Source organism: Nelumbo nucifera, chromosome 8 (genome assembly GCF_055504915.1).
Source record: "Nelumbo nucifera cultivar China Antique chromosome 8, China Antique-T2T, whole genome shotgun sequence".
Taxonomy (NCBI): domain Eukaryota; kingdom Viridiplantae; phylum Streptophyta; class Magnoliopsida; order Proteales; family Nelumbonaceae; genus Nelumbo; species Nelumbo nucifera.
The window spans coordinates 43,928,151-43,956,135 of record NC_142656.1 but is presented as its reverse complement, the minus strand read 5'-3'; the positions used below and the strand labels follow the sequence as shown (position 1 = coordinate 43,956,135).

Genomic DNA, 27,985 nt, shown 5'->3' with positions numbered 1-27,985 from the left:
TGAAATTTCAAAGAATAATTAAAGATATAAGTTTCTTGTCTAATTTAATGGCAAGACTTACCGGAAACTGAATTTCCCAAAGTAAGGAGTAGTTAAGTAGGGTTTGAAACATTAGGGATACCTTAAGTAATGTCAGATAGTTCAGGGGTACCTAAAGTATTTAATCCTTTATTTAACAGTTAAGATTGACCCCAATTCGACCTAACCCCGCCCAACTTGCATTCCCAACTAACATCTTGCAGTAATAGAACCACTTACCCGAACTCATGGAATTGAAGACGGTGCAAAGTTTAAAGTATCGATACGTATCCTGTCAGTGATAGACCATAATTCAGAGGGTAGCCAAGACTTAAACCAATTCCTCTGAATCGGTTTTAAAAATAAATAAATAAAACATAAAAAAACATCAATATACTGGTGTATTGGCCCGTATCGATACTTTGAACCTTGAGACAATGTTTAGAGTCAGATTTGGGTTCTACTTACCCATCAGTAAATGGTAACTTTTGGATTTTAAACCGGTTGTGAAGTCAATTTTTGTGTTCACGGTGGTCGTTTGAGGAGAACTACATTTTGGTGTCACTTTAAGAAATGGGCATGGCGATTTTCGCTGCTACAAAGTTCTAGCCAAGCAATGTGAGCTTGCTTATGTGAAACCAGAGCTGGCTTATTCCTGTTTGTCTTTTATTCATTGAGAATTTAAGTATATATATACATGAATACAACCACCGAACCTCCTAAGCTTATTGCAACTAGAACTCCTAAGTTTACAGGGACTCAAATATATCTTTCATCTCTATCTGAACTATTCATGATAAGGAAATGATAAGAAGATATATACAAATAAGATAATACTGAAGGACTCCTAATCCTAACACCCCCCTCCCCCTCAAGTTGGAGCATGCAGATTGTGAATGCCCAACTTGCGGAGAAAGTACTCAAATTCTCTGCGACCTAGTGCCTTTGTAAAAATGTCTGCCAGCTGAACGGTAGTCGACACAAAAGCAAGACGGATGCAACCATTTTGAATCTCATCACGTATAAAGTGGCAATCAACTTCAATATGTTTCGTACGCTCGTGAAACACTGGGTTTGCTGCAATATGCAAGGCTACCTAACTATCACAATATAATTGCATTGGGTTTGAATGCGTAACTCCAAGAGCCAATAACAATCCCTTCAGTCATTTTAAATCACACGTGGCCGTGGCCATAGAACGATACTCTGCTTCCGCTGAAGAACGAGCCACAGTGTGTTGCTTCTTAGTTTTCCAGGAAATAGGCAATTTCCCAAGTAGAATAAACTATCTAGACAGAGAACGTCGGGACAATGGACAACTCGCCCAATCTGAACCGCATCATGCATATAACTGTAAGTCACAATCTAAACGCAAGAGAATTCATTGACCAGGATTTCCTTTCAAGTAGCGCACCACTCGCAATGCAGCCTCCCAATGTTTTTCTTGCGGTTGCTGCATAAATTGGGACAAAACATGCACACAATAAGACAACTCTAGACGAGTTGCTAAAAGATAAATAAGCCTGCCCACCAAGCGCCTGTATCGCTCAGGATCAGATAAGAGAGGCCCATCTGTCAATGCGAGATTGTGATTCTACTCCAGAGGAAAATGAGCAAGTTTTGCACCAAGTAATCCAACTTCAGAGATAATATCCAAAGCATACTTACATTGAGACAGAAAGATTCCTGTTAAGTTTCGGGCAACTTCAATGCCCAAAAAATATTTCAATGGGCCCAAGTCTTTCATATGAAAGCAGTCACTCAAATATTTCTTGAAGACTTGAATTGTCGTACAATCATTACCTGACACGATAATGTCGTCCACATACACGAGAACAAGCACATGCACCCTGTCTTGACGAAAGGTGAAGAGGGAGTAATCTAAACATGATTGTTGAAACCCATATGCCTTCAAGGCTGTGGCTAATTTAGCAAACAAACATCTCAGCGTTTGTTTCAAGCCATACAGAGATTTTCGCAACCGAAACACCATACCTGGTTTATCCGACTGAAAACCAGGAGGCATTCGCATGTAGACTTCCTTATGAAGGTCACCATGCAAGAATGCATTATGTACGTCCATTTGATGAATCTCCCAATTTCTAGTTGTTGCGACTGCAAGGAACGCACGGACAATAACCATTTTTGCAACTGGGGCAAAAATTTCATTATAATCAATTCCCTCAACTAGATTGTTCCCAAAAATCACAATACGGGCTTTGTATCTGTCCACTGTCCCATTAGCGTTATACTTGATTCGATACACCCATTTGCATCCTATGGCTCATTTTCCAGATGGCAAAGACTCCACAGTCCATGTCTGATTATTTTCAAATGTCTGTATTTCTTTCCGCATTACATCCCTCCATTTTTCATCCTTTATGGCCTCAGCAAAAGAAGTAGGTTCAACTCCTGCAGTAATAATTGCCAAAAAAGCACGATGTCAACAAGAAAAATTGTTACAGTTCACATAGTTATCTATGGGATAAGGACTACCCGCAGAATGTGATTGGCCAAGTGAACTTGCAAAGGGACGCGGAGAGGGACTCAAGTGTTGTGTGGTGTGAAGCACATAATCTCTCAACCTTGTGGGCTGTTGTTTCTGTCGATGCCCATGCCCCAAATGAAATTCAGAGTGTTGTTGAAATTCAAAGTGCTGTTGTTGCTCAACATCGCCACCCCCCCTGACATCAGGACCGTCTTCGCTTGCATTTTCTGTGGTGGCGTCACAAGAATGCATGGGTTCACCAGCATTTGCATTCGGGTCTACGCGGGTTCCTTCTTCAGCGACTTCACCTCGCTGGTTAGCCTCCATCTCGCCATTTGCTAGTCCAGGTAAATAAGTGGATGGTACCAACACCTTATCTGTCCCACCTATTCCACAATTAAATTGGCCTTGTGCTTTGTTCAACTGTGCATCTTCCTTGTGTGCATACGGGAACTCATGCTCTAAAAAAGTAACATCTCTTGATGCAAAGAGCATGTCGGACTCTAAATCATACAGGCTCCATCATTTCTTTCCAAAAGGATACCCAACAAAAACACACCGCCTGCTTTGACTGACAAATTTATCCCCTCCATGTCCATGATTGTGCGCATATGCTAAGCAACCAAAAACTCGCACGTTATCAAAAGAAGGAGGTCGCCCAAATAACATTTCATAGGAAGTCTTTCCCTTCAACAGAATGGACGGTGTCCAATTGATCAAATAACATGCGGTCATGACACATTCCCCCCAAAAATCAATAGGCAAGCTGGCTTGAAAGCGCAAAGCTCGGGCAACATTGAGTATGTGGCGGTGCTTGCGTTCAACCCTCTCGTTTTATTTAGAGGTCCCGACACAAGTGGTTTGATGAATAATACCACTTTCAGCAAAATAACTAACCAAGCATACAAACTCAGTCCCATTATCAGTACGGATCACCTTTACAGGTTTGTTAAATTGCCTTTGAACCATAGCAAAAAAATTTCGAAGAACCCATTCCACTTCCGTCTTATCAACCAGAAGATAAATTCAAACGCCTCTAGAAAAATCGTCTACTATAGTCAAAAAATAATGAGCACCACAAGAAGCTGCAGTTCTATAAGGACCCCACAAATCACAATGAATTAACTCAAAAATGTCGGATGCTTTATTATTACTAGAAACAAACTCTTCTCGACATTGTTTAGCTCAGAAGCATGCATCACAACCCTTAATACTGTCATCATTACTATTCTTAGTACTAATAAAAGGCAACAACTTATATATTCTATAAGAAAGATGCCCTAACCTTTGATGCCAAATATCACCATTCGTCCTGCTTTCTGTAGTCTTCATTGCTCTTGTTGATGCAATGCTCCAGAAATAATAGAGTCCCCCTCGCTGCTCACCCGCTCCAATCAACATCCTCGTAGTGCGGTCCTGTATCACACAGAATTTATTAGTGAACTGGACAATACAATTCGGTTCCTCAATCAATTGCGATACGGAAAGTAAATTGCAGTTCAAACTAGGCACATATAAAACACTAGTTAGTTTCAAATGATCGTCTAGTGCAATTGTGCCTTCTTTCTCTACTACTGTCGCTTTCCCGTCTGGTAACCCGATAGAGCACGGAATGACATTCTTTATGTCTCTCATCGACTCGAGGCTTCCTGTCATATGATGAGATGCCCCTGTGTCTATCATCCATTCTGTCAATTTTTGCTTACCACTTAGTCGTTGACTCCCCTCTTTCTGTGTGTTCAAAAGTTTGAGTAACATGTTCCACTACTCACTACTCAGTTCATTTAACCCAGTCTTGGCTGCATCAATTGATTCTCCTTGAGACGCATTGCCTTGCGCAGAGGCTTTGGCTATATGGGCCTTGACTTGGCCGCCACAACCTTTTCCTCCTGCCCCTACTCCTTGTTTCTGTTCACCCTGTTCTTTTTCTTTGTTTTCAGCCATACCGACTACTGTGTCTGAAAACCCACAATCGGTGGCAGAATCGCCACAAACGACAAAGAGCCGATCTCCGCTACCGCAGAACGTTGACTCACCGGAGACTTGAGCCCTTGTTAGGACAGTTGTCCGATCAACAGTCTCAACCAAACGGAACTTCTGTAGAAGGAGAAGAATTTCCTCCTCTATTCTTTTGTACGAATGGCCTCCCATCTTCTCATCGCCTCTCTTCTTGCCTTTGCCTTCTGCTTATTAGTGGAGTCATGTCATGGAACCGTTCTCTTCTCTTCTCTTCAACGAACTCTCGTTGTCACTGCTTCATCCATCAACCAAAAAGACCATGGGTGGAGGAAGACCCAAGACGAGTTGAGCAAAGACAAGACCTGTCAATTCGATATCGTCAGTCTCTCTCCACCACAAGACGATAGAGCCCATCGACGAAGTTCAGAACCCCAGATAGACTAATAGTGCTCCGAAGCTATTACTTCCTCTGCCGTTGTGACTCCTCTGTCTCCACCACCTCTAAGCTTTCCTTCTTCTTCCGATCTAAAAGATCAAGCAAACAGTCGACGTCTTCCACGATGATCATCGATTTGCTGGAAGTCAAGATCCGAAGCTTCCTCAACTGTGAATTACTCGACATTGTCGTTAATTCGAGGTCATAGATATCGAATTCGAGGAAATTCGCAATGGCAGCGATCAAGCTTGTCTTTCCAGTTCCTGGCAGGCTGAATTGTAAAACCAGAGCTTACGACTCCAACCAACAGAGCTTCGATTGGACAATCGAGAGAGATGTTCCCATGGCAACTTACTTCGTGAGGGCCTATGCTTACAACCCAGGCGGCCAACAGGTGGCTTTTGGACAATCTATGGACGGTCAAAAGAAGACCGAAGAGCTTTGCGAAAAACTCGAACGGACGACCGCCGGTTGCAGCCTTGGTAGGACGAAGGCGAAGATCAAACTCTGCAGAGAACAGAGTGCCGAACTGAATCTGGAGTGCAAAGTTTGTCCTTTGCCGGCGCCGAACAACATCACTTCCGCCACTGACCTCCAGAGGTCTTGGAACGCAGACCTCTCACTCCTGTTTCGTGGCTCTGATACCATGTGAAATCAGAGCTGGCTTATTCTTGTCTGTCTTTTATTCATTGAGAATTTAAGTATATATATACATGAATACAACCACCAAACCTCCTAAGCTTATGGCAACTAGAAATCCTAAGTTTACAGGGACTCAAATATATCTTTCCTATCCTATCTGAACTATTCATGATAAGGAAAGGATAAGAAGATATATACAAATAAGATAATACTGAACGGACTCCTAATCCTAACAGCTTAAGTGGTGGCAATTGAGGAAGGTGTTTTGTTCATCAAGGAATTGGAGATTGATAAGGTGATTATTTGAAGCGATTGCCTACAGTTGGTGAATTGTCTGACCTCAGCAACAACAGAATGCTTAAGAGAACTTGCTTTGTATTTCTCTTTTCCTCAGTTATTACGAAATGTTTTTCATACAAAAACAAAGATTAGAGTGCAGCAGAATTATGCTATGGTTTTGGTAAATATTTCTTCAACTATAGTGTGGCTATGAAACAAAGTTATCAATTTTGTAGGGTATTTATCAATAAACAAGCATTTTAATCCAATTGAACAAAATGAAACTGAAATTTCAATTCAACTTTTTTCAGAAGATGGCAACTACAACATGCATTCAGTGCATGTTTTCCTTTTCCTGGCCACTTGAAGATGGGAAAATTGATCTATTTTGTTGAAAGATGCCTGATCCATAGGTGGATATGACTATTTCAGCAAGGAGACGAGCATGAGATAAAGCAAATAAGGTTACCGGAAAAGTGGCTAATGCAGCAATAAGAATGGAAAGCCAGGAAAATCTATGACTAAAAATGATGAAAAATGTGGCACTAAATGCTATCATCATAGCAGCTATAGAGAAGAAAAGAGTGACCAGTCCAATTATCAGCTTCGTGGGCAAGGATTTGAGGAAGTCTTCTTCTGCATATCGTGATGTGAGGATAGACAGAAACATCAACACTGAACTAGTGGAGAAGAAGAGTGCTATTGCATCTGATATGGCAAAAACCATGAATGATTTTTCTTCAAGGAAGATGGGTGATCCTTTGTCATAGTTGTTGCCACTATCACTGTTGTTTCCACCTGGAACTGTGAATGCTGCAGTAAAAACTACTGTTGCAATGAGTGTGGCTACAACCATGCATGATGCTGCTGTGTCTTTCATCCACTTTTCTGCCTTTTCAAGTAAGTCCTTGTGTTCTTCAGTAAACATATCTTTAGCTATTTTGCTACTGTTATTAGGCCGTGTATTGTACCCAGGTGTTGGAATCTTCTCTACTTCCTTTACAACAATAAGAGATGGCCACATAAGTATTTCTTTAAAGTGATAATAGATCATAAAGTAATTAATTGACGTGAAAATTAAATCTTGTTAACCAAAATATTAGGTAAAATCTACTAAAACTTTGATCACAGTTACAACGAACTTTAAGTCAATGACAATGTTCAATATATCAAATGAAAGACGACTTTGGTCAAAGTTGTAAGAAATTTAAGTCACTGACAAACGTTCATAATATTAGAACTAGCATGTTTAATTAATCCATCAATATAGTCTTAACCAGAATTTAAAGGGGGTATTCTCCAATGTAAATTAATTTTCTTATTTTGAGTTCCAAAACAAGGGTTCCGTACTTAGTTTAGAAAAGCATTGATTTTTAAAATAAAAAATAAAAAATAAAAAATAAACATGGAAAACATGTTATTGGTTGTGTTATGTATTTCTTGATTCTAAAATTTTAGGTGATTTAATTATTCCCATTTCAGAATCTAACTCTAATCCATGTATAATTTTAGGTGATTTAATTATTAAAAAAAAGTAAAATTAAAAGGTAAGCTAAAAAAGAACTTGCCAAAAGGGTAGAATGTAAAACACCAAAGATATCCCTTACAACACTAGGGGTGCAACTTGGATCAGGTTAAACCAAACGTAACCTGAAAATGTAAGGTTGGGTAGATTGAAGTTTGGATTAAGGTTAAGGTTGGAAAATATGAACCTGAATTAACTTTGGCTTGGATTAGTGTTGAGGCATTGGGCAACCTGACCCGCGAACCCAACATTTCTTCATATCTGTATATTAAAATATCATTATATAAATATGAATGTATTTATGTATAACAATTTTGTCAAAACAAAATATCTTCGTCCCTGTATATAAAATAAGGGTCATTTACTTAAGACACTCTTATAGTTTTGTGTATTTATTAAAACTTACCCTCTAGTTTGCATTTTGCTAAAACACCCCTATAGTTTGCAATTGCTTTTCTTAATCACCCATCTGTGAAGAACCTTTTGTATTTCTGTTTGAGAATGGTTATGTGACCTCTTAAAACGAGTTAAAAATGTGAAAAAGGCATGGGTCCAGGGTTTTTTATTTCAAAAATACCCGTAGTAATTCTCATATCAACCTTCAGGAAACAAAGCCCTCCCCTCAAATTATAACCTTGGTATGGAGAAGGAGGGAATATGCAATATATGAGAATTGTCAGGGGTATTTTTGGACTAAAAACGTTAGGCCCATGCTATTTCACATTATTAACTCATTTTAGGAGTTTCTGTGACCATTCCCAAACAGAGATATAAATGGTTCCTGGCGAAAGGTTGATTAAGTAAAGCTGTTGCAAGCTATATGCGATGTTTTCAGTAGAAGACAAATTAAAAAGTAGGTTTTAGAAAATAAACAAAACTATAGGGGGTGTCTAAGTAAATGACCCATAATGCTAAATAAGTTAACCTTAGTTCCCTAATCTCAAGTCTGGAAAATAGAAGGTGCCAGCTGGCTCAGTTGGTAAAGTCTCTAGCTTGTTGTAGCTGAGACTTGGATCGAATCCCAACTTCACTAGGGTTGGGGGTTATGATGATTTGGGGATGGGGTCCATCCCCCATTGTGAAGTCCCATGGAATCAAAAAATTAAAAAAAAAAAACTAAATAAATAAAATAAATCTTAATAAAAAGAAGTCAAGAAATTGGTTCAACCTGAACCCAAGGGTCAGTGTTAGCCTTAAACCCTACCTAACCTAGCCTGGCTTCCACCCCTACATTTTGGGTTGGGTGCAGGCTAAGGCAACCCAAGTTGCAGTCCTAAGTACAAACACGAAACAATGTTGAATTTAAAAACCAAGGGGCCATACTTTCTCAATGGCATGGTTGCTAGAAATTCTTTATCTGGAGTTAAAATCTGTAGACAAGCTCCAGTTATTGCACCTCTTTTTTTACAGATGACAGTTATATCTTGACATCAACAAATCTTAAAGGAGGTGTCGGGTGGAAGCAATTTCAGTTTATGATGAGGCATCCAGTCAAAAGGTGAATTATGGAAAAACATGCACCCAAAGTTAAAAAAAAAAAAACTTGTAGCCAATTCCATTTAAGTTGATAGCCCTTCTAAATAGCTTGGAACTTTCCCACTTATTGGTAGAAGGAAATGTCATTTTTTAACTACTTAACTGAAAGAGTGGCAAATAAAAATTTGGGTTGGAGGGGTTTTCTCCTTTCGCAAGCAGACAAGGAGATTCTTCTAAAATCTGTTTTAACTGCTATTCCCTCTTACTGCATGTCTTGTTTCTTATTGCCCCAAAAGGTTTGTGATAATCTCTCCAAATTACAAAGAAGGTTTTGGTGGGGGGATTCTCAAGAGAAAAAAGAAAATAAGTTGGATCTCTTGGAATTAGATTAAGAATAAAATGAACAGTGGCCTAGGATTAAGAGATCCAAGAGCTTTAAGTTGAGCCTTGCTAGAAAAATTGGCTTGGAGGCTCTGTACAGATCTCCAATGTGCAGGATAAGCTCATGAAAGCAAAATACTTTCCCAATTCCCACTTTCTGAATGTTAAATCTAAGCTTCGGCAATCTTGGGGCCAGAAAAGTGTGTCATAAGGTAAAAGAGTGGTGGATAAGGGTATTCTTTTGAAGATAAATAAAGACACTAATATAGATGTCTACTCTGACCCGAGGATTCCAGGGCTAGATGGTTTCAAGCCCATGGGTCCGAGATCCCTTTCTTCCACTAATCCGATAGTGTCTAGTCTTTTAGTTAGCAGTGGGAGAAGAAGGAATGTTGATCTGACTAGGAGTTTATTCACTGAGGAAAAGGCTCAAAAAGTACTGGATATATTAGACTTTCTTTAAATGATTGGGAAGACAAAAATTGTTTGGACTGCAAACACCTCAGGGTCTTTCTCCGTAAAGTCTGCCTATTATCTTGCTTTGCAGGTGTGTTTGATGAGCCTTCAAGGGAGAGGGCTCCCTTGTTAAATAAAAATTAGTGGAGATTGCATTGGTCATTGCCTATGGAGCCTAGGGTAAAGCACTTCCTTTGGAGATGCAATATATTGGCCTAGCTGTTGGTCTAAATTTGGTTAGGAGGAAGATTGTAAACACCCCTCTGTGTTTAAGGTGTGAAAAAAGAGGAGGAAACTCCCTTGAATGCATTCTTATGTGATAAAAGTAGATTCATTTGGTTAGGTTCAGGCTTGGGTTTGAATAGTGTTGGTATTAATCAAGATTTGGCCTTTGGTAGCTGGTATAATAGCCAATTGCAAGATACGGAATCTTCCCATTCTGAATTTCTGACGAAAGTGGCTATCTGCCTTTGGGAGCTTTGGAAGGATAGCCTGTTCCATTTTGAAAACAAGGATTTTACTTCCTCTATCCACACTTCCACAGGTCAATAGTGGAGACATCTCTAACTTGGCATCAGGGATGGGAAACTCCTCAACAGTAAGAGGCAGAGTTCCTCCAGTTTTTTGGTCCCACCAGATTTTGGTTCTGTGAAGGTGAATGTTGACGGTGGTTTCACATCTCCAAAAATCTGGTTTTGGTTTCATTGCCAGATATGTGGATAGTTTTGGTTGGTGGGTTGGTTGTGATCCAGTGAATGCATCATCCCCTCTTGCAGCTGAAGCTCTAGCTCTTTTGGAGGCATTGAAGATAGTAAGATCAAAAGGTTTGGTCAATGTGATTTTTGAATTGACTGTCTTCAACTTGTGAACCAGATAAGAGATAATGTTGGATCGCTTCACCTAGATCTGGTCTTTTTAAAGGAAGACATTTTGAAGCTCTGTGAAGGGGTGAACATCAATTTCTCCTGGGTTCCTAGGGAATCAAATCAGGTGGCACATGTTTTGGCAGAAAAAGGTTTTGATATGAACCTGTGGTTTGATGACCGCCTACCACTCTGGCTTTCTCCAGCTTTCAATTTAGATTGTGGTGCTAGTTGTCGTAATTCTAAGTTTGGTTTTTCTGTTCTTGTTTTGTTCTCAGTAGTATGTGCTATCTCGACTAATGAAAGGTAGAGATAATCACCTTAAACCACTGTAGCTCTCGCTGCATTTGTAGAGCTGCACCTGACACTGAGTTGAGTTTTGAAGGTGGTGCCAGTTTTGCCGCCAAATGAATTATGCTGTTTAGGTTCCTCAGTCTAGGATTTGCCAAGATGTTAAAAAATGCACCTGATCCACGTAGAATGTTGAAAACCTCTTCCTGGCGATATTCAATTGCAAGATGGAGAATATTACGTCCATCGGTTTCATACCACAACACCTCAGGATATGCCTGAACACAAATTTGAATGAGTTCAATGATCCCAAATTTTGCAGAGACCAAGACTTCCATGAACAACTTCTTAATCTCCTCTTTGTCATTGAGAAGTAGCACTTGAGCACAGATGCGATTGATAAGTTTCTGCACTTGCATATGCATTAGTTTCATATCATGGACATGCTTAATGCATGGGACTGCAATTGAAATCAAAACCAACACAATAAAGAATGATTGAGTTAAAATAGAGTAAATGAAAAGTTAAGCACTACAGCAGAAAATGTCCAACCAGGAGAAAATAGTTATACACATTTACCTTTTAAAATCACAGCAGGCCGAAGAAATGTCTTCAAGCTTTGAAGGACTACAACATCATATTACGTTATAGTTAATACATTTGATACATTCATCTAGGGATGTTAATGGGTCAGTTCAGTACAGGTCCATCTCAACCTGAATCCCGTGTTAAACCTGACGCAACCCGTTCAACATATAGTACATTCATTACTCAATTAAGGCCTAATATACAAATATTTCAATGCTGTAATGCCAATGGGTCGGGTGTAGCAGGAATTTACCCTTGAACCTGAACTGAAACTCGAATACGGATGACCCGACTCTAACCTGAAAAGGTTGGGTCAATGTGATGTTATCACTTAAACCGACCCACTGACATCACAGGTTCATCCTTTATTAATTACTAGCTATATATGCAAAAGAGTAGTTATTATTTAGGCTCATAGGTCAATATCAAGAGCAGTTATTAAGATGCAACTTGATGCTTGCCGGTGCAACTCAGGTGGGGTTAGGTAAGTTTGAAACAATGTGTTTAACCATCAACCCTAATCCTAACCCAAGAAGAGGATTCAACCCTAACTGATAATACATCATGAAATCATGTTGTTCGGATTGGGACCTTAATAACGTAATTTACGCTCATATGAAGAATCAGAAACACATTTTAATTGCAAAATGGCATCAGGACATCATGTTATAGTAATATTTTTATAGAAAATCCCTCTCTCTCTCCTCTCTGTTGCCAATTCATAAATTGCAAACCAATACAAATAATGTTAATCCCTGCTATATCTGTGACATTCAAAGGGGTAGACTGAATATACGTTGGTCATTCTTAGAGTTGAACCCATATTCTCATGCTTGTAAACCTAAGCCTAAGATTACACTAAGCAATGACCCTGGATATGTATTCTCAACCCCAACCCAACTCGATTTCAAATCAAGTTGGCATCCACTTCCAATCCTATCCTTAATGCAATTTTAAACACCTGATTTCTCAACCCTAACCTAATTCGGGTTCAAATCAAGTTGGCATCTGCTCCTAACCCCATCCTTAAAACCCAATCTTTTATGGTTGGGTTGGATACTAGTTGGTTTGGCCACCCAAGTTGCACCTCTAGTAAACTGCCATGCGCACATGAATGATTCTACTAATCTGGATTAACAGCACTGATGGCTGTGTTAGGGGCTATTTACCCAATAATCATATCCCACGTCAGCCATGCATGCAAAGTGGGAGATTGGAGTGCATTCCAAATCCTGTACTGGCCAGTAAGGACAGGATCTTCTACTGGCCCAATGATATTACGCCAACTTATTGAGTTGTTAGTGGGTAAATAAATAACCACTAATAGGGGAAAGACATGATACCAGAAGAGCTTTGGCCAATCAAAACCATGTAAATTTTCATGAATACTATCTTAACTTAAATGAGTTAGCATGACATAAGTGGACCAATAGAGGGTCCTCTCCTCACTGGGCAGCAGAGGATTTGGAGTGATTTGACTGATCATAGGATGGCTGGCATGGGACATTAAAATTGATTAAACAGCCTCTAATAAACCCATCAATTGCAGCTAACCTGGGCTCTGATTCAAATATCTCCAAGGAACGGAAATGCAATGAGAATACATGAGCAATTTGTAGGACTCTGCATGGAATTCTCTATATCTCCTTTTGTACAGCAGCAAGTGGAAGCTTGTTCGACTTCAACCCCTGCAAGAGAAATCAACAAAATTAATGAGTATTATATTTGGCAGAAGGTAGTTACGAGTATATTTAAACATGTATAGGTAATGTACTAAGTGACAAGTGGTCTAACAGATAGCTATTATTTTTGTGCGAGAAGTTCAAAGATAAGACTGATGACAGAGCTTCCACAGAGAAACAGTGCTTTATTTTTCAACATAAAAATTGTAATTACAATTTCCTAAATTATAAAAAAAAAAAAAAAAAAAAAAAAAACACAATACAAAGGTTTTCAACTCAAATTAAATTTCGATGGAGCTCTTTGGGCATTCAAGGGATGACTGGTATAGGGGGGCATTTTCCATGACTCGTATGGAAAGGTGCTGGCTTTCTATTCGGGATGTATAGGAGGAGGTAACTCATTAAAAGCTGAATTGATGGCATTGCTGCAAGGACTTAACTTTTTGGAGGGGAGGCTTAAAATTGGTCATTTTTTGGACAATATGCAATAATCGAGTTCTTTGGATCTACAAGCACACTTTTAGAGAAATTGTAAGCCTATTAAGGGAGTTAAAATGTAGTTTAAGTGGGTGCAAAATGACAGATGTTCTAGGGTTAATAGGCAGCAAATGTTTTGGGCAAAAATGTAATTCATTTTGTATTTTGTGATGGATGATGCCTCCCAGTCTATTGTACTCACTTTCATTTTTAATAAATCTCTCTCTATCAAACTGGCATGGGCCACCCTTTGTCATTCATTGAGGAAATTACCCATTCATAAGAAAACATAACCATGAACAAGAAACAGTCCCATCAAAACCTAGGTTTAAATCCAATCTAAACTTGATATCTGCTCTAACTCAGTGAAAGATGCTCTACTTCTGTTAACAGTATTCTTTTCTGATACAGACCACTCTTTGACACGGAATCATTTCATTGGTCCCTATGATTAGGAAATACTCATATTGGCATATGAACCAAAGTTAACTCAATGAGAAAAATTCAGAACACCGTTATAACAAACATCTAAATTAATTAAAAAATAACAAAAGTAGGAGTTGAAAGTAGAAACTCACATGAGTAGATACAATTTTGCCAAAATCCCAATCTACTTCCACTCTTGAATGCCACCGGCTTGTAGGCCAAAATACGAAATGCAGTATTTCCATATGGATCTCTTTCAGTAGCTAGTTTGGGGAACTTATCAAGCAACTCCTTTGCAAAATCTATGCAAAAGTTGCAGAGAACAAAATGAGTGATTGATTATGATCAAAAACAAAAAACAAAGTGTACTTCTTGTTCAGAAACTAGTATGTCAAATAGATTTTGGATATCCTAAATAAAAGTAAATGGACCACCAACAAAATAAATAAGTTACTTATACCTCCCTTGGGATTTTGGTCAAATACTCTACCATCCCTCAAGTTTCCCTGATAAGTGATAACTCAAACTCCATTTGACCACAAATCTACAGGGGTTGGATGACAGATGAGTTAGAATCAATACAGAAATCGGTATTTTATCAAAATACCCTTAATAATGAAAGTATTAGCTTCGCTTCCTGGTCAACCTTTTACACAACTCATCTTGGTATGCTCGTCTCAAGAAATTTGAGTTAAAACTTCTCATCTTACTACTCCTTCAACAAATGTTGTATCTCAGGCCTCAAAGCTCTCTCCTCTGGATCTCACCAACAAATCCTTTTAAGCATAACAAAAATCCCTCTCAAACATGTGGTGGGAAGAATCATTCAAAAAGATATTGAAAACTGAATCACATTGCTCAAGTCAAAGGACAAAGACTAAATCATTCAGTATTTGCAACAACAACACATAATCCCTTGACAAATGACTTCTGGATTCAGGTGCCACTCACCATCTGACATTAGACCATGGCAAGATGCAACTTCACCTAGACTATGACGGCCTAGATTATATCACAACTGGTTATGATTCAGGTTTGACCATCACTCACTTTGGTTCTTCTGTTACACCTCACTCTTCTAAGCCATTTTATTTGAAGTATGTTCTTCACATACCAGATATTTCTTTAAATTTGCTATCTATTGCCAAGTTCACTTCTGGCAACAATGTTTTCTTGAATTTCACCCATTTTAATTTTTCATAAAGGACCTCAAGACCAAGGTGATTTTGTTTCAAGGACTAAATAGAGATGGTATTATATGAGCTGCATCTTCCTAGGCTTGCCTCCAAGTCCAACCCAAAGAAGGCTTGTGTTGGGTCATGTGTCAGTCTCAATGTATGGCATCTCTAACTTGGCCATCCTACAGCTAGAATTACAAATAAAAGTTGTGCGTGATCATTGGCTTACATCCTTTTCATAGCCATTATCTTTTTGTCACTCCTATCCACTTGGCATATCTCATTGCCTTGCATTCCAGCGTAGTTACAGTAAAGGTCCCACACCCATGGAATTAGTTCATTGTGATCTATGGGGATGACTCCCATTGTCTCTAGTTGTGGTTTTTGTTACTCTGTTATTTTTTAGATGACTATAGTCACTACTCACTACACTTGGTTCTTTCATTTGAAGAATATGATGCATTGTCTATATTTCTCATCACCAAAGCAATGGTGATGGTGAATTCAAATCTTTTGATTCTTATCACCAATAAGAAGGCACTACTAGATACAGGGTTTGCAATTACATGAAAGCTTAGAATGGTAGGGCTAAGCACAAGCATTATCATATTGTTGAAATAGGGCTTACTTTGCTCGCCCATGCATCTATCCCTCACAAATGCTGAGATTATGTGTTCTCTACTGTCATTCTCTTGATTAACTTGCTTCCCTCCAGTGTGCTGCATTCAAATCAGCTTGGGAGGTTCTTTTCAGTCATGCGCCTAATTACACTATGCTATGTATATTTGGGTGTGGGTGCTTTCCCACACATTTGGCCTTATAATGATAACAAACTTCAACTATGCTCCCATAGTTGCATGCTTCCCTCATGCACCTAATGTACGCCTCATATGAAAAGAAAGAAAGAAGAGAGAAGAAAAAAGAAAAAAAAAAGAAAGGGAAGGGAAGGGAACAAAAGGGAAAGAAAAAGAAATAAAGAAAGAGAAGAAAAAGGAAGAAAAGAAAAATTAAGAACATAGAAAGAAAGTTTGGGTTGGGGGTTTTGCCCCCCATACCCCCCCCCCCCAACACCTCCTTGGCAGGGGGCTCCCTCTAGCTTTCTCTCTTGGAAACATTTTTCATAAAAATGAAATAAGAAAAGAGGTCCCCTTCCTCTTCTCTTTCCTGTTCCTCCTTTTCCTCCCCTTTAGGAGGCTTACACACCTCCTTGTGCTCAGGAGGCTTAAAACTTAAACTACGCCTCACGCCTCCAGGTAGTGGAATGCCTTGTGTCATGTCTCTATGTTTTAAAACATTGTTTTCTATATGTTGAAGAGTACAACGACTCCTCTACACCTATTGCTGCTATTACACCTTCTTTAGTCAGGCTACCACTTGTTATTAGGTAGCCACCCATTACTAGGCCTTCCTCTCCTTCTATGGTACCATCCACATTGGAATCTTAATCTCCACCTTCCACTAACTCTACGTGTGTTGAGACTTCTCTTACCAGTTTCTCTACTCCATTTGACCAGTCTGAAATGGTCTTGTTACAGCCCAAGATTTAAAATGTCGGTGTCGGTGGAAATATCGGCCATCCAAATATAAGAAACATGTCGGAAACGTCAGAAATATCGTATGGAAATATTGTAAAAATTATAAACATGGTGTAAAAATTATAAAGACGTTTTATGAAATGATAAAAGAAGCATAGGCACACCTTTTTAAATTATTATCTTGTGCAAATCATTAAACAAAGCTAAGAAACTAAGGTTATAGACAAAGAATACGTCTTGAAGTTGCCCTGTGAACTTTAAGATTCAGAGCAAGAAAAAATTTAACTCATAGGAAATGTAAATGATTGTAATAGATCAACCAAATAATGTATTATACAAACAAAAACTAATATTTAACTTCATTTTTGAAATGAATATTGAGTTTGCTCAAAGTGGTAATCATGTAAGTTAGGTGGACAATAACATTGTTACTTAACATATTTACAATAGTGTACCATCTTACGTTATAAGTTGATTCTAGTAAAATTTCATGTCGCTACCTATGGAAGTGGAAATGGAAATATGTCATGGAAACTATTTGTTGTACTCCACATGGTGTTGGTAGTGTTCATTGGGGAAATGTCGATTCCGGTAAAATTTCGTGTCACTACCCATGGAAGTGGAAATACGTCGTGAAAATATTAAGGAAATTAGGGACATTTTAAACCATGTTACCACCATCTCATGCTACACCACTTTCTGGTGGACATCCTATGGAAATAAGACTGAAGAGAGGTGTCTTCAAGCCATGCCAAATACTTAATCTTTTAGCATCTTGACATCCTCTCTCCCATACTTCAATTGAGCCTGCATGCTACTCTCAAGTGATGTAAGATCGTAACTAGCATCAAGCCATGGAGGAATAATTTAATGCACTTCTTAAGAATGGAACTTGGGTTCTCACTCCTCTGCCTGGTGCTAATTTTGTAGGTTGCAAGTAGGTATTCCATCTCAACAGAAACACAATGACTCCATAGAGAGGCATAAACCCATCTAATTACTAAGGGATATAATCAAAGAGCTGGTATTGACTCCAAAGAGACATTCAATCTAGTCACCAAATCCACCATGATTCAGCTGTCTCTTAAGAATGAGACATTCACTAGTTAGATGTCAAAATGCATCCTTGCATGGTTCACTTGATAAAGATGTTTATATAATAGAGCCTCTGGGGTTTATGGACAGCAAGTTCCCTGTTCATGTTTGCCATTAACAGAAGTTTTTCTATGGGCTTGAGTAAATCCCAATGGTGTGCTACCAAAAACTTCATTCATTCTTTCAGTCTACAGACTTTACTCCCTCACTTTCAGATGCCTCTCTTTTTATTAGACGTTGTGATGATGATTTCCTCTTTGTTTTGATCTATGTTGATGATACAATAGTAACTCGATCCAATTTGACTAGCATCTCCTCATTTCTCAAATAAGTCCTACCTTTGTAGTAAAGGATCTCAACCAACATTATTTTTTGGGCATTCAAGCTACATGAATCACATCTGGTCTCTTTCTCTCAACATCAATACATCCCTGAGTCAATGATTTGATAATTAGAGGACTTGAAGATATCAAACCTATAAAAACACCAATGGCTCATAGGTGTGCAACTAAAGAATGATGATGGTGATCCTCTTACAAATCCTACTCCCTATCAATGCCTAGTAGGTGCATTACAATATCTTACCCTCACCCATCCTAACATCTCCTTTGCAATAAATTAAGTGTGCCAGTTCATGCACTCCCCTACAATTCATCACTTTACTACTGCAAAAAGGAAAAGGATTGTACAGTATCTCAAGTATACTGTTGATGCTGGTTGTGTATCATACCTTGCGCCTCAATGTAGCTTCCAAGTCTAGTACAGAATTTGAGTATCAAAGTCTGACACATGCTATTTCTGAGATTTTGTGTCTTGTTGCCCACTCCATGAACTTGGGTTTCCTCTTACAGATAGGGGTGCGACTCGAATTGGCCCAAATTGGTATTTTACATTGCTATAGGCTCAAATCCTTTGGATCAAGTCCATTCAAATTTTGGCAAAACCCCAACTCGAGCCTACCAAAATTGCATCCCGAATTACAGATCCGCCTATATTCTATGCTGTGATAATGTGGATGACACATACCTCTTTGTCAAGCTTGTATTTTAGTCTCATAGCAAACATATTGAAGTGGACTTCCACTTCGTGAGATAGCAAGTTAATAAGAAAGCACTCCTTGTTAAGTACATCTCTACAGTGGATCAGGTTGCAAACATCATAACCAAAAGCATTGAGCCTCCACCAACATCAACTATTGCACACAAACTTAGCATCTCCTCTCCAATGTAAAGTTTGAGGAAGGGTCTTAGCGTAACCAGCTCATACAAGAGAGAAAAGAATCCTCATGCATGTCAAACACTTCTCGTTTGTGTTGTTATCAATAACAACCTTGTTATTTATCCTTTGTAACTATTCTCCTAAATTCCTGTACAACTAAAACTCAAACACAAGCTCTATACATATGTACTATAACAATGCAATACAATACAATAAAAATTTCAAGAGAGAATTTATTCTTTTTTAGTTGTCACTTTCTTAGCACCAATAGAGCTGTATATAATGAAAAATATTCATTTAAAAATTCTATTATGAGCTTATATTAAAATAGACTAGAATATACATAAATTAATTAAATCAATAGATTATTTCATTTAAGTAGAGAATACAATAAAAAGTAAGTATACAAATTGGCTACTAATGAAATTAATTGTACCTCAAAATGCATAAAGAAGCTAAAAATAAATTTAGTTTGATCGTACATCTATTTATGTATTAATAAATTAAAATATATGTAGATTCACAAACAAATTATTACACTAGCATATGTACACATGTTTTTGCACGTGGTAATTTTAGATGATGATGATGATATTAATAATATGTGTGTATATGTTAGAGATGTGCTCAAATGTTTTTTACAAAACCTATGTATCTTTGACAATTTTTGTGTTTTATCTTTTTAAATTTTTATTATTTAATTGTAACATTAGAGGTTGACCCATTTGACCTGGATGGTTGAATTGCTTACCAACTACATGGTCAGAAGAACAGTTTAGAAAAACACATGGGTTTTATATTGTTAAAAGTATTGGATAAGGATCTAAGCAATAGAATTTATTGGTGAGAAAAATACCTTAAATATAAGATATAATGAGAGGGAATGGGAGCCCGGACCACTAGGGCTCAGGCCTAGGATTGTGCTGTGCTCCCCTCTTGGCAAATTCGACCCAAGCAGGCAAAGCCCACCACAGCCCGCTACAATGCAAGCAGCCCAAAAAAGTGGGTCATGCCAGCCCAGCACGGCCCACATTACACCTCTACTTACTCCCTAACCCAATTTACCAAGGCTAGTTTTGGGTCTCTTCTATGAGACCAAGCTCCATCTTTTTTTGTACTCACCCTTGTTGGTGATTTGTAATGGAACCTTAATTTTATAAGTTTTTCTCTTTTTTTTTCAATCGGGAAAAAGAAGAAAAACTAACACAAGAAAGGAGCAACACAGCTCCAGCAATCAACTAACCTTACCTCTCAACCAGAAGAAGGTCTAATCTGAAATTTGGACTCAAGGTTCCCAAGCAAATCAGCAAGCTTGTTTCCTTCAGGAAAAAGTTTGCTTGAACTGGATAGTGAAATTTCTATTTTCCAAACCATTCGAAATATCTCAATTATATTATGGAAAGTCCAGGGACTTGGGCTCTCCTTACTGATGCAGTCAATGATGATCTTGGAGTCTCTTTCAACAATGGCATCCATCCAATTATGATGAAAAATTGCATCCAAGGTTTCTCTAGCCATCCAAATTTCAGCATTATTGATAGGAACCTTGCCAGTCCTCTTAGAATTGAAAGCAATGATCTTCCCACCATAGTCACAAGCAACCCAGCTGATCGAAGGTTCAGTATCCCTCTTAACAGCAGCATCGAAGTTGACTTTGATTTGTCCCTGAAAAGTGAGGAGATGAATTGGAGAGGGAAGTGCAACTCACAAGGAAGGATTGAAGATCACTAGCAGATTTTTCCAAAACAAGAACTGGGCAAGGATTGGAATCGTTAAAGATTACTTTATTCCTCATAACCCAAATATTCCAAATAAGGTAAGCTCATTTGGATGACACATCCTTTGATTAACTAAGGATTCAACAGCACCATGTTCTTGTTTTTGTCCTGATTTGGGCCAATGTCCAAATGGCTAGCAAGAGCCCAACATTGTGTTACAAATGGGAATGCCATAAATATATGTTCCTCAGTTTCATGTTCCAGGTTACAAAAGGTGCAAAATGGATCAAAGTTCATTCCTCTACTAGCTAATTTACTCCTAGTAAGAACTTTGTTATGTTCAGGAACCATAGGAAAATCTTAATTTATGATTTGAATGGACCAACCTAACTCCTAGTAAGAACTTTATTCATGCTTAGGAACCATAAGAAAATCTTAGGAGGTGTTTGGCAAGTCTTTTTCGTGTTTTGGGCTTTTCAAAGCTTGGAAGACTAAAATTTGGTTTTTCTTTGTTTGGCAATGAAAGATAGAAAACCAGAAAGACATATGCCCTAAAAAGCTCATTGGAAGCCCAAAACGGCCAAAAAGTATTTTTGCACCTAAAATCTTTCATTTAACAGCTATGTAGACCATGGTAGACTAGGATACTTTCCAAACAATCTAGATCTTTGAAGACAAGACCCCAAAAGCTCATTATATCTTTTGGCCATCTAGGATGTCGGAAGATATTCCTGAAAAGACTTACTATGAGTTGAATGGACTAACCTAGGGCTTAAAAAAAAGATCATATAAGTAATAAATTTTCACGTACCCAACTGTCTCACCTCTGCCTATAGCCTTTTAAAACCTAGAGGGAGGGAGGTATGCCATGTATGTAATATATCCTGAATAAATAAAAACAAGATATAATACAGGGTAAAAGACTTAAAACTCTCTTCACATTTTTCATAAATAGTGAAACCTCCCCTCACTTTTCAAATTGGACTAATAACTCCCCTACTGGGTGATGTGATCAGACAAAGGCCTCCCCTCCAGTAGCACTCCCTCTCAACCGTTTACATGTGACATCACATGCTGTTAAATATTTTCTGAACGCAATTTTGCCCATTTATGGTCATTTGACCATGATTTAGAAAATAACCTCAAATCCTGAAAATGGGAACAGAGACAGGTTTAGGAAGGCTCGTCCCACTGTGGAGGTTGATCAATTTCCTGATGATCCACAAAAGGAATAATGGTAAGACGCTCGTGGCTGACTGAACTGTGAAGAATGCCATGGAAACCATCCATCTTCTCTCACAGACCAAAATCTTATTCAAGTGATTGTTGTTGTGATTAACAAGGGACCAAGAGAAGATGCAACTCAAATTGGTTCTTCTCGTGTTGTGAGGTGCCAAGTTGTTGATATTTCTCCCTTGAGAGGTGTTAACCAAGCAATATATCTTCTTACATCTTGTGTCTAACAAAGTGCCTTCAGGAGCATCAAGACCATAGCAAAATGCTTGGCAAACGAGATCATTATTTCTACCAAGGAATCACCCAATAGCTATGCCATAAAGAAGATAACAGGATTCAAAGAGTTGCCAAGGCAACCGTTAAGAGGGATGCTTTGGTGGGTATTATTATTTGAGGGCATTGATGGTAAGAAATTAGGTTTGTTTATCATCCATTCAATAGTTAAGTCATCTAAGTATACAAGTTGATAAACCAATTCCAGTTTTGTTGACTTATTTCTTGTTAGAATGAAAGAATAAATAAATAAAAATCTATCAAACATGAAACAGACTAACCGAAGCATCTTATTCATCAGAATCCTTGCTACAGCAAATGTTGATATTGCTAACAATTCCTTCCATCAGACAATCAACTTCCTTTCTGAGTTTCTTGTCCACATTAGGACTTTTTTCTCATAGGAGTCAACAATCACTCCCCATTGGATTCTACTATTTTGGAAATTTGAAAATTTATCAAGAATAAAAACATTTTTTTATGATTCCGTTGGACATACCTATAACAGCACCAGGGAGGTTTCAGTATTTATGAGAGATAATGAAATATGAAGGAAGGTTTAATTCTTTTACCCTATAATATACAATACATACCATAGAAATCTGGAGCGAAAAAAGAAAAACGTACCATAGAAATCAGCATAAAGTGCATTAACGAGTATTAAGGCGCCTTTCTTGCCTCGGAAAGGACCCCCATCTTCATCCTTGGTTACTGAAAGAAGAAAGTTCAGCATCCCCTTCTGGCACAAGATTGCTGCTTCTAAGATTGGAAACCAGCCCTTCTCATTCTGGATCTGTGTCAAATTATCGTTTTTCCCCACCAAGAGCTTTGCGATCTCTACGTTCCCACTTCTAACCGCGTAAGTGAGAGCAGTACACTTGTTATCGTCTTTCAACCCTAGCTGTTCAGCAGTCATCGAGTCCAACAGTTTCTTCACGAACTCTGTTCTTCCGGCCAAGGCTGCAACATGAAGAACATTCTTCCCTGTGCAAGGGATATTTTCAGAAATGGAGTTGGGGTTGGGGTTGGTTTCGAAGAATTCATTAGCCTTTTCCCAATCCCCATAGAATGCAGCGTTGTACAGGGACTGGTAGCGCTGATAGCTGCTGCTGTCTCCATCCCCACCTATGGAATATGCGTGAAACGAGATCACTGCTGCTTCCAGCCTAATAATAACTATGGAAGAATAAAATTAACAGGGATTTATGTGCTTACCGGTTGTTGGGGTTTGCTGGGAAGCAGCGGAGGTTTGGCCAGCAGTTGACGCCATTCTTTTGGAATAATGTTTTGCAACTGATTACTGCACTTGCAGAGAGGGGGGATGAGTGGTTTTATACTCTTAGTGAAGTAAGAAAAGACTCCACACTCTCACTCTGTCAGGGAGTATTTATCGCTTCTTGGGCCGCTCTGTCATCTGTCATGAGCGTGGAGTTTGACTTGTCTCAATTGATACTGCATTATTGGCAAGATTACTCAGTGGATTTCGTCCTCACAGAATCCGTCATAGAAACAAAGAAGTATGGATAGGTTTCCAATGCACGGAAGTAATGGCTGTGAGGAATTGAGGATGGTGGGTTGTGTAGACAAAATCCTAATCTACAAAATTCAGCTCCCTAAGTCATTTATTCCACTACCTGCTTCCTCGAGTTATTTGGACTTGCTCCTCACGCACCACGTTGCAGCGCCTCACACCAAGTTGCAGTTGTGGTGGGAATTATATATATAGGTTTTAACTGTTCAGTTCAGTCTAGTTATCCCTGTATATAAAGCCATTCATATCATCTCTGGTTTCTTCTCATCAATCACTTTCAAAAATTAATAAAAAATATCAATGTTAAACATAGTTTAATTATTTTAAAATTCATTTAAAAATAAAGAAAATTATAAAAACCCCCTTGGATTTTCTAACAATCTTATGAAACTCCCCAATGTTTTGACCTTAACAAAAACCTTCCCTATTGTTTTGAAAAAAGGTGCAAATACCTTCGTTTAGTCAATATTCCAAATGAAAGATGTTGATGTAATGCATTAATTTTATTTCACTAGCATTTTTACATTTGTCCAAGGAGAGTAAGGAGAATTATTCTTTGAAAGTTCTCTAGAAAAATATATTAGTGGAGGGTAAAGTTGAAACTTTAAATTATGTATGATAATGCATTAACAATGATAAGGGTATTTTGGTAACTTTAAAGTCACCGAAGAGTTAATGGAAAGGAGGTATTTGCAATTTTTCCCAAAACTATAGGGGAGGCCTTTGTTAGGGTCAAAACAAAGGTGGTTTATACAATTGTTAGAAGATGATTTTTTTTATAATTTTACCTAAAAATAATAATAAACCAATAAAAATTAATAAAAGACCTTTTCCAAAAAATTAATAAAAATTAGCATTAAGATACAAAAAAGTTAGCACAATTTTATCTATAGAATAGGAAATTGGCCACTCTCAATAAAACGCAACTTAGATTGTGATTGGATAAACTAGACATAACCCCAAAAAATAATACTTCAATTGAACTTAGATGGACACCATTTATTTGGAAGTGCCATCGAGCTCCATCTTCAATTTTTTCGAGAAATACACAGGTCTTGACTAGTATCTCTCATAAATGACAATATACAAGTACTGGATATATCCTGATTTGCAGTGTAAATGCTGTGAGATTGGTGTATGTGCACTCTAGGCTCAGTTCCGAAGGGGTATGATACAAATTTGTAGAGTGTAAAACCTTATATTTTGTATATATTTATATTGTACGTAATTGTATTTGTATTCTTTTCGCATTGAGCCCCAAGAACAAATCTGGTCTCTTTCTTCAAGGGAGCACAATTTTTTTATAAGAATCTGGGACAAAAATACTATGTACAAATTGTTTGGCCCTTTTTATAGATCAACAAGTCATTAGATCAATCATCCCCACAATAGGTCATCCCTTGATGTTATTATTTATTTATATAAGAAATTTTTAAATGGTTCAACCGTTTTGTATGAATGACATGAATTTTTGTAATAATAAGAGGTTGAGTCAATGGTTCAACCATTTCAATCCAGTCTCCAAATAGGTAAACAGATTAATTATTAAATAGACTAGATATGTGCACATGCTTTGCATGAAGCAATTTTAGATGATGATGATATTAATAGTATGTTTTCAATTTTTCTACAATTTTTTATATTCTTATATGTATAAAAATAATTCTTCTTTATTACATTTATTTTTGTTTAATATGATGAATATATGATATTAAAGGTTAACACATTTGACCCAAATGGTTGAACCATTGATCTACTACCAAATAGAAAAGCAATTCCAATATTATTGGGTCAGTTTAAATTTTTGTAATTTTTTCCATCATCAACAAAAAAACAATTATTTTTATCACATTCATTTTTCTTTAATATGTTTAATATAAAATATTAAAGATGTTCCCAAATATTTTCTACAAAAGTTATGTAATATTTGTGTTTTTATCTATTTTTTATTTTTATTATTTAATTATGACATCAATGCTTAACACTTTTAAGTTCAAATTTTGAACTATTGGCCTCCACCAAAAAACAACCATTTCACTTTTGAGTTAACTTTAAATTTTGTATTTCCTTCCACCATTAATAAAAACAATTATTGTTTATCACACTTGTTTTCCTTTAAAATGATTAATATAAATTATTAGCAAAATAACCAATTATTCTAGTTTTTTTCATTTTTTTTAATATTTCTAGGATGATATATAATATTAGAGATGTGCCCAACTATTTTCTACAAAATTTCTACACTTGTTCATAGTTTTTGTGCTTTTCTTATTTTAATTTTATTATTTAATTATGATATCAAGGGTTACATTTGATGTAAAAGGCTAAATTGTTGACCTCACATGAAATAGGAAAACAATTTCAGTTTTAGGTTGGTATTAATTTTGCATTTTATTTCTAATATCAATAAAAATAGTTATTACTTATTAAACTTAATTTTATTTATTATGAGTAATATTAAAAATAGAAGTGTGCCTGATTTTTTCTACATTTTTTTATTTTATGACATCATGAGTAATATTAGAAGTTTTATTATATATGACATCATGGGTTGACCCATTTGACCCTTGATGAGGGTGGATTTTGGCCCTCCAATGATATTGTGACACATGGCACCTCAGAACAACTAGGTGACACCCGAAACCACTTAGGCAACAACTTGCCTTAGCCAAGTTGATGATGTCCCACCTGGTGGCCTGGCCCAGGCACTGACCTGGCGACCTGGCCCAGGCGCGACCTGGCGGCCTGGCCCAGGCGTGATCTGGCGGCCTGGCCCGGGCACTGACTTGGCGGCTTGGCCAAGGCACGATCTGGCAGCCTGGCATAGGCACCGACCTGGCGGCCTGGCCCAGGCGCGACCTAGCGGCCTGGCCCAGGCGCGAGCTAGCGGCCTGGCCCAGGCGCGAGCTAGCAGCCTGGCATAGTCGCCGACCTAGCAGCCTGGCCCGGGCACTGACTTGGCGGCTTGGCCAAGGCACGATCTGGCAGCCTGGCATAGGCACCGACCTGGCGGCCTGGCCCAGGCGCGACCTAGCGGCCTGGCATAGTCGCCAACCTAGCAGCCTGCAAGATGTGCTCGCCGACGAATTCGGCATGCATATCCTAACACTCCCACGATCCTTGGAAGTTGGCCCATATCCTCCGAAAGGCTGAGTCCTCTTCTTCTAGAAAGCTAAGTTCTCACCTTTTAGAAACTAAAAGCTCTCACTTTCTAGTTTCTACTTTTTATGAACTCAAAGACTATGCAGGAAGTTGATGGCCAATAGACTAAGCAGCTCTACCAACTTTATTTCAACTCGGACAAAGCCTCATCAGTCCTCTTTGCGAGGTACCCTCTACAAAGATGAGCTCTTCATGGCTTCCGCGGGAGTAGGCAGCCAACAGACTGCATGGACGCCCCTGTCGGTCGAGCCTTCCAAGGCTCCCGTGCGAGCTGGTGACCTAAAGTCAGTATTGTTGCCCCCCGTAGGTCGAGCTCCTAGTAGCTTCTTGTAGGAATGGGTAACCAACGTCACTAACGAGGCTGATGCAGCACAGCCGTAGCTCTAAGGCGCCGACCTGGCGGCCTGGCCCAGGCGCGACTTGGCGGCCTAGCCCAGGCACTGACGTGGCGGCCTGGCCCTGGTGTGACCTGGCGGTCTGGCCCAGGCACCGACCTGACGACATGGCCCAGGCGCGACTTGGCGGCCTGGCCCAGGTGCGAACTGGCAAGCTGATAAAAGACCTCGGCACCACATAAGTCCCAGTTGCCTCCTCGGCATGGGCATACAAGTCCCAGTCGCCTCCTCGGCATGGGCATACAAGTCTCAATCGCCTCCTTGGCATGGGCAAACAAGACCCAGTCGCCTCTTCGGCATGGGCAAAATCAAAGATCAAGGAGAGTGGACTACGAGTCACTCCCAGAGCCTAAGGGCTAAAGTGTCGAACTGGCAAAGACTTCGGCACCGCATAAGACACAGTCGCCTCTTCGGCATGGGCAAAATCAAGGGTAAGGAGAGTGGACTGCAAGTCGCTCCCAGAGCCTAAGGAATTGAATCGACGCTTACGAGCTCTTCGAATTAGTCATTTCAGGCCAAAATGAGCAATCTACTCCCTTCGCCGAGTTACTTTCAGCTCGGGAGTGGGGGGCAAATGATGAGGGCGGATTTTGGCCCTCCAATGATATTGTGACACATGGCACCTCGAAACAACTAGGTGACACCTGGAACCACTTA

General features: G+C 38.7%; 1 protein-coding gene across 5 annotated transcripts; it reads right to left on the bottom strand.

Moving 5' to 3' along the window:
• Positions 1 to 663: 663 nt before the first annotated feature.
• On the bottom strand, positions 664 to 23,959 carry LOC104611391 (uncharacterized). Of its 5 annotated transcripts, XR_016079608.1 has the most exons (8): positions 23,456 to 23,956; positions 22,868 to 23,365; positions 14,140 to 14,289; positions 13,007 to 13,090; positions 11,394 to 11,441; positions 10,844 to 11,274; positions 7,535 to 7,608; positions 5,999 to 6,819 (listed from the first exon to the last, which is right to left on the bottom strand). XR_016079608.1 is itself a non-coding variant. In XM_088893531.1 (7 exons), exons 1-7 carry the CDS (start codon positions 23,508 to 23,510, stop codon positions 3,692 to 3,694), a joined length of 1,497 nt encoding a protein of 498 aa, XP_088749657.1. In that variant the 5' UTR covers positions 23,511 to 23,959; the 3' UTR covers positions 664 to 3,691. The 5 variants fall into 5 exon arrangements, 4 of the variants coding, with proteins under 4 accessions (XP_088749657.1, XP_010276714.1, XP_010276713.1 ...); XM_088893531.1 differs by lacking the exons at positions 5,999 to 6,819; positions 7,535 to 7,608 and adding an exon at positions 664 to 3,922 and having other exon boundaries at positions 23,456 to 23,959; XM_010278412.3 differs by lacking the exon at positions 7,535 to 7,608 and having other exon boundaries at positions 22,868 to 23,224; positions 23,456 to 23,952.
• Between the last annotated feature and the right edge of the window lie 4,026 nt (positions 23,960 to 27,985).